At 36.1% G+C, this 6357-nt stretch overlaps 1 protein-coding gene across 1 annotated transcript; it reads right to left on the reverse strand.

Annotated features, from left to right (window-relative positions):
• Nucleotides 1-2358: 2358 nt before the first annotated feature.
• Nucleotides 2359-3540, reverse strand: LOC104431783 (germin-like protein 5-1). The gene is made up of 2 exons (XM_039307805.1): nucleotides 3375-3540; nucleotides 2359-3092 (listed from the first exon to the last, which is right to left on the reverse strand). Exons 1-2 carry the CDS (start codon nucleotides 3496-3498, stop codon nucleotides 2554-2556), a joined length of 663 nt encoding a protein of 220 aa, XP_039163739.1. The 5' UTR covers nucleotides 3499-3540; the 3' UTR covers nucleotides 2359-2553.
• Between the last annotated feature and the right edge of the window lie 2817 nt (nucleotides 3541-6357).

The raw sequence follows: 6357 nt of genomic DNA on the forward strand, positions 1-6357 counted from the left end.
AAAGATATATGTAATCGTCGTGCCAAGCCACGAACTAGATAGCCTGACATACTAATTGTAAAAGGGTACGCAATGGCAATGATGACCCCACTTTCTTGATTGGATAAGTACGTCCCGACCATCCAATTTTTGGGACCTACAAAATGGATGTCTGTAATGGGCTCGAGTCCAGATAAGAATTATCCAATTACATAGACACATGATGGGTTATGCATTGAGGAGATGGAGTAATGATAGCAAGGACACGGCACCGGATTTTTTGTTATCATTAAGTCAATGCGCATCCATAAAGTTGATCACTCATATGCTCTTTTCAGAGGCTATGCACATGTGTATTGGGCAAGATATGTTCAATTCATGTATAATCTTATCATGTTTTTGTTTAATGTAAAAGGAAAAAAATTAATACAGTTGATGTTCAATCCTAGGTAAGGCAACTCGCCACTTGCATAAGAAGAGGGGAGTGGAATCTAATTTGCTAACTTATCCCGATCAAGTTGAATACAATAATTAGTCAATGCCAAAGCCATGGTTACTAAAGTGCTTGTTGTTGTTTTAATTGGGATCACAAGGTGGGTTGTTGCTTTCATTGTGAACATTAATTGAGGATGATGGTGACTGGTTTAATTTATTAGTTTCTTAAATTAATGCTGATAAGCAAGATTGAGATGCTAGAATGAGTCGCCTTCACGTTCTATTTTTTGTTTCATGTGCAACGTAAATTCTTTCTCAACAAGCATCTAGCAGTGTAAAGAGGCCCGTGAAAACATAAGATAACGAAGGAAAATACTTTCCATTTTACATTTGGGGAAAATAGTTAGTTTTCTTATATTTGGTAATATGTTGAAAAGCATATAAGACTCTATCTTACAATAGAAGGTGAAGAAGCTACCAAGCGTTTGTGGTCAGAGACTCATTACATTTGAAAAAAGGATTTTTTTAATTCAAAACAGGACATTTGTTTTTCTAATTTTACGTGCATTTATTTTCTTTTGATTATAAATGTTTTTCCATTGACTAAAATGTGAAAGTTCGGCTAATTCATTCATGAAAAGCTCCTCCGATGAAACAAACCCACACATAGTAATCCCTAATCGAGACTTGCACATTAGAAAAGTATAAATCTCATAGTTATTTCTCTAATCTAATATGATTATTGAAAAATAATTGGGATTGGAGAAAACCCATTAATCATAAAGTTGATTTCTCTATGACCTTGAGACCGGAAAGATAGATTTAGTTTGGAAATCAGAAGATAAACTCACATTCCCATTAATAGCTTCACATTGCATTTAACAAGAAAAGAAAAGAAAAGAAAACATAAATTTGATGGTATTAAATTAGGGAAATATGAAATGCTTTGTTGGATATTGGAATATGTCTCACTTGGCACTTTGCCAAGGGATTGTTGAGGACCAATCCTTACAATCTCACCACTGCTGCCTTCGATGATAATTAATAGGAATAAGGAACGCCAATGCACGGATAATCACCATTGACCAACAACGGGCACATTGACAGAGTCTGCATCGATTGATGCAAATATCTATCTATCTATCTATCTATCTATCTATCTATCTATCTATATACATAATCTTAAGTATAATATTATTTTTCCCTTGCGAAAATTGAGGTCAACACGAGCATTCAGAAGAATACAACGAACATGGCCTTAGACTCGGACATCGAGCGAGCAGTAAATGGATGGGCCTACGAGATCTGGATCCAGTCAAATGACGTCTAGAGCTGTCAATTCAATTGCGAAGTTCTTACTTCTTCTCTCTAATATTCAAATGCATCTATGGCATTTAGCTTACTAAAGCTACCACGGTCCTGCTTGAGTTTCTTCTAGCTATAGCTTATCTAAAAATGAGAGGAGGAAGATACCTGTGTTTGGCAACTATGCGGCTCCTTAAGCTACTTGGTTAAGTCTAACTAAATTTCATAAAAAACACGCATAAATATATACTCATGGGTTTTGCAATTCTCGCATAAATCTTGAGGTACATATTAAATACTGTCGCAAACTTCTCAAAGATTCTACCTTGATATTGAACAAATTCGGATAGAATTAGATCATTTTATCTCAAAGTTTGAGTCCCTTGATCGCGATTTGCCACTATGATTACCTATTTATGCCTTACCAGAGTTGCATATTTTCCATATAGACGGCTGATTTAAGTTTGCTAACTCACCAGATCTTGTTTGAGGACAGGATAGAGGGAAGCCAAGTTTTATTTTGTTTGATAAGTTAGACAGATTGGAGCAGGTATTTTATTTACGTATTAGATCCGTCATACAAAAATACAAGTTTTCTAAGGAAGCCCTAAAGTTGACATTAGTAGCACAAAGTAGTAATATCTTCCAACCCTTTTTTGGTGGCTCAAAAGCCTCTTTTATTCAATATAAAGGGTACAAAAAGATTACAAACATGGGGTTTTTGCGAAAATAATAATTCTCAGAGGAGTAGAATGGAAATTGCATTGTCAAACTTGATTTTATTTGAGGGTCAAATCAAACTTGAATTGAAGTGTCTATAGTTTTACAAGGAGACTAGCTCTTGGGGGCAAGCTTAGCCTTGATCATCTTGACCTCCTTGGCATCAATTTGGAATGCTTTGGCCAACACGTCGTTAGGCACCGTGGGCTTGGCCGCAAACAGTGCAGTCGCGATGGCTTGAGTCCCTGGCAATTGGCTGTTGAATGCTGCGATGACGGCCGCGGGGGCATGCTGGACATTCCTTTGGAAGTGGACCAAACCCCTAGGGAACACAAAGATCTCGCCTGCCTTAATGGTCTTAGCAACGAGGACGTTAGCAGTGGTTATGAACCCAACGTGTAGCTCCCCATATAGCACAAACACCATCTCGGTGGCTCGTGGGTGGGTGTGGGGTGGGTTGAGGCCGAAAGGAGCATAGTCGATGCGGGACATGGACACGCCGAGGGTGTTGAGGCCTGGTATCTTTTCAACATTGGCCCCAGTCACTAGAGAGCCTAAGGTGTTGTTGGTGAGTCCAGGTTTGGCCAGGCCGTTGAAGAAGAAGTCCGTTTCGTTGAAATCCGCTTTGCAAGGAAATCCATTGACTTTCACTTCTGTTCATCACCATACTATGAATCATATGAAGCCTTAAACGTGCATATTATTTGATCCGCGAGAAAAACTTATGAGCTCTATACTAACAAAAGAAATAGTTTGGCTAATGAAACAAGAAAGAGTACAGATATAAAGTCCCTGTCATGGAGAAGTATAAGAGAAAACAAGCCACCTACATGATAGAATTAATGTCTAGGATTTATTGATACTTGTCTGGAGTAATCGGTAGTTTAAGAAGAAGACTATAAGAAATGCGCATAGACAAGCTTATATGCTCTTACTGGAAGCGAGATCGGCGACACGGACATCTTGGAGCATGTCAGGATCAGCAGAAACGACGCCCAGGAAGATGGCGAAGCTCATGACTGTAACAACAGTAGCCACCATTCTTGGACCGATCTCCATTGATAGTGGCGTGCAAAAGGGAAGCGAAGAAGAAGAAGGCTTGAATGGCAAATGGTGTCTTCTTCTCAGCTTGGAGTGAAGTACTTATAAGGGAGAAATAGCACTGTCAGGCATTGACTTTTGAATGCGGTTACAATATCAAGCCGCAGAGCATGAAACATGTCTCCTAGCCCCAAAGAAAAAGCCTTCTCAAACTCAAATAATTGACCAACTAAAGAACAAAAAAACTAAAATAATTTATTACCAATTAATTGGAAAGGAGAAAAACAGCTCAAAATTTCTTTAATTATTAAACTCAGCAAAACTATGAAAATGAACTTTTATAATAATTCCTAGCACCTCTGTCATTTTTATGCTTTTCTATTGATGGAAAAGAAGAAGGGGCTCAAAACTTGATTGCTGGAATGACATGCCAAACTTCTTTTATAAGGCTCCTTTTAACAAGTCAGATGACAAGGTCGACAAAGTGCCCTTGAGGGCTGGTTCTTTCATGAATCTGCTATCGCTATCATAACGTTATTTCTTGCTATTTTTTGACCCTGTCTTTTTCGCTATGAAACAAATGCTTGACAGACTAAACTTATGCAAAGTTAGTTTACGATTACAAAGTGACTTTGTAAATTTCTTATAGTGCTTCAATATAACAATACTCATCTCGAATGCCCAGCTTACACTAATATATCATTTAGGAAATTAATTCCACAAACCATTTGCGATCACTATCACCACTCTCTATCTATATATTTACATATATCAAGATTCAATTTTGACTCCGGATATGCTTGGGAGTTGCATCAAAATCGTGGTTACTTTTATGTGCATGTCTAAATACACATGGAACGTGGTGACCTAAAAAAGGGCTTTTGCACATGGAACCTACTAGGGCATATGGCATAAGCTTTGCATCCGTTTGCACTTCTCAAAGGCGTTGGGTTCCATTTATATAATCAACTTTTTCTATTCTTAAACGCAAAAAATAAGGGTGTCTTTCAAGAGCTATCGGCATCTTTGAATTTTTTATTCATCTTTTAATAATTAAAAACTTTCTTGCGTTTAATCTTTTGTAATTATTGAGTATTAATGTAAACTGCAGCAATATGATTTGTTAATATCGAAAAAAAGTAAAAGGATTCTTAACTATCACTATTATAAGTTTACGTTTGAGACATCTATATTTTTTCAATTTCATTTTATTTAAAAATTGAATTATTGGAATAAATTATACACTGTGATCTTGCAAATAGACTAAGATATATCTCTCTTTAAAATTAAGTGAACATCTTTATTACGTGAAATTTATTTAATTAATAAAATAAGCTACACATAGATAATATTCATGTGGTAATATATAATCAACACTTGTGTTAGGTGGTTTGACCTAGTAGTGTTGGTTAGTAAGTTGTGTGGTCAAACAGAAGTATTTTTTATCATGGGTTAATAGTACAAAATACCCCAAACTGATACATTTGTGACAAATTTATCCAAAACTAATTTTTTGATAAGGAAAAACCCAGATTAGTATGCTTATAACAAATTTATCCCAAATAACCATAAAAAATAATAATCATAAACTGATATACTTGTGACAAATTTATCCAAAAACTAATCTTTTGACTGTAAGAAATCCCAAATCGATATATTTATGACAAGTATACCTTTCGATAAATTGGATTAATATCACAAAAAAAATCACAAAATTAGTACATTTGTGACAAACAGAGAGTAAAATTTTAAATTGGTACATTAGTCAACTGTTATGTGTAAATTTGTTAGAGGTGTACCAATTGAGGGATTTTGATCGTGATTTGCCACTATGATATCTATTTATGCCTCACCAAAGTTGCATCTTTCCATATGCACATTTGATTTTAGTTTGTTAATTCACCAGATCTCGTTCGAGGACAGGATAGAGAGGAAAAAGCCAAGTTTTATTTTGTTTGACTAGTTAGACAAGTTGAAGTAGGTAATTTATTAACGTATTAGATAGACCATACAAAAATAGTGGAGATATGTGATTCAATGATAAAACATTTGATTGCCATGTGTCAAGGCCAAGAGATACTATTGAAGAAGTAAAATTAGATAGAATTGGCATTGAGATTTACGCAAGAACGGTTAGTGCTTAAAAGTCAAAGGAGCGGCTAAAATTTGTTGGACAAGTCATGTGAGCATTGTCGATCAAGTTAGAAGACAACAAGATATGGATAAAGTGGTTAACCAGAGAATGTGGATTGGCTTTCAAGGAGGATTCAACCAGCTACCGATGGTTACTAGATTGGCCTATAAATACTGCAAATAATCCAACGTAGACCCCCTTGAACAACACATAAAAATCCTTTATCTTATCCTTTTAGTTATCTTAGCCTAGCTTAGTTTAGTTGTAACTTCAGATTCCCATCGTAGATCTAATTCTAGTGAGTGCCTATATTCTTGGTAGTACTATTGATTAGATTCCAATATTGTCCTACTGTTCAACGTCGTCGATTAGATTTCGACGTTATGTCCTTGTATCCATCTAGGAGTAGTACATACTAGGTGTTGTGTCTACTGTCTAGTGTCATCGATTAGATTTCGACGTTATGTAGGAGCAATACCTACCAGGTGTTGTTTTTGGTATCTAGCATTGATTAGTTTTCGATGTTGTGTCCTCATATCCATCTAGGAAACGTAGCTACTGGGGTGTTGTTTCCACCGTCTAGCGTCATTGATTAGGTTCCAATATTGTGTGATTGAACCCAACTAGGAGTAGTGTCTTCTTGATATTGTTTTCAATGTCTAGTGTTGTTGAATTAGCTTCGCTATTGTACAAACCACATTGATTTTAGTGGGCTTTCATTAACGTGTTGAAGTGTGTTTGAA

The sequence above is a fragment of the Eucalyptus grandis genome, chromosome 2 (assembly GCF_016545825.1).
Source record: "Eucalyptus grandis isolate ANBG69807.140 chromosome 2, ASM1654582v1, whole genome shotgun sequence".
In the NCBI taxonomy this organism is placed as follows: domain Eukaryota; kingdom Viridiplantae; phylum Streptophyta; class Magnoliopsida; order Myrtales; family Myrtaceae; genus Eucalyptus; species Eucalyptus grandis.

What these genes read in the sequence shown, in the direction of transcription:
- LOC104431783 (XM_039307805.1), bottom strand. Translation starts at nt 3,498, where the DNA reads ATGGAGATCGGTCCAAGAATGGTGGCTACTGTTGTTACAGTCATGAGC. An exon ending in TGTCGCCGATCTCGCTTCCA is followed by an intron (nt 3,093 to 3,374) that starts GTAAGAGCATAT and finishes GGTGATGAACAG; the next exon opens with AAGTGAAAGTCAATGGATTT.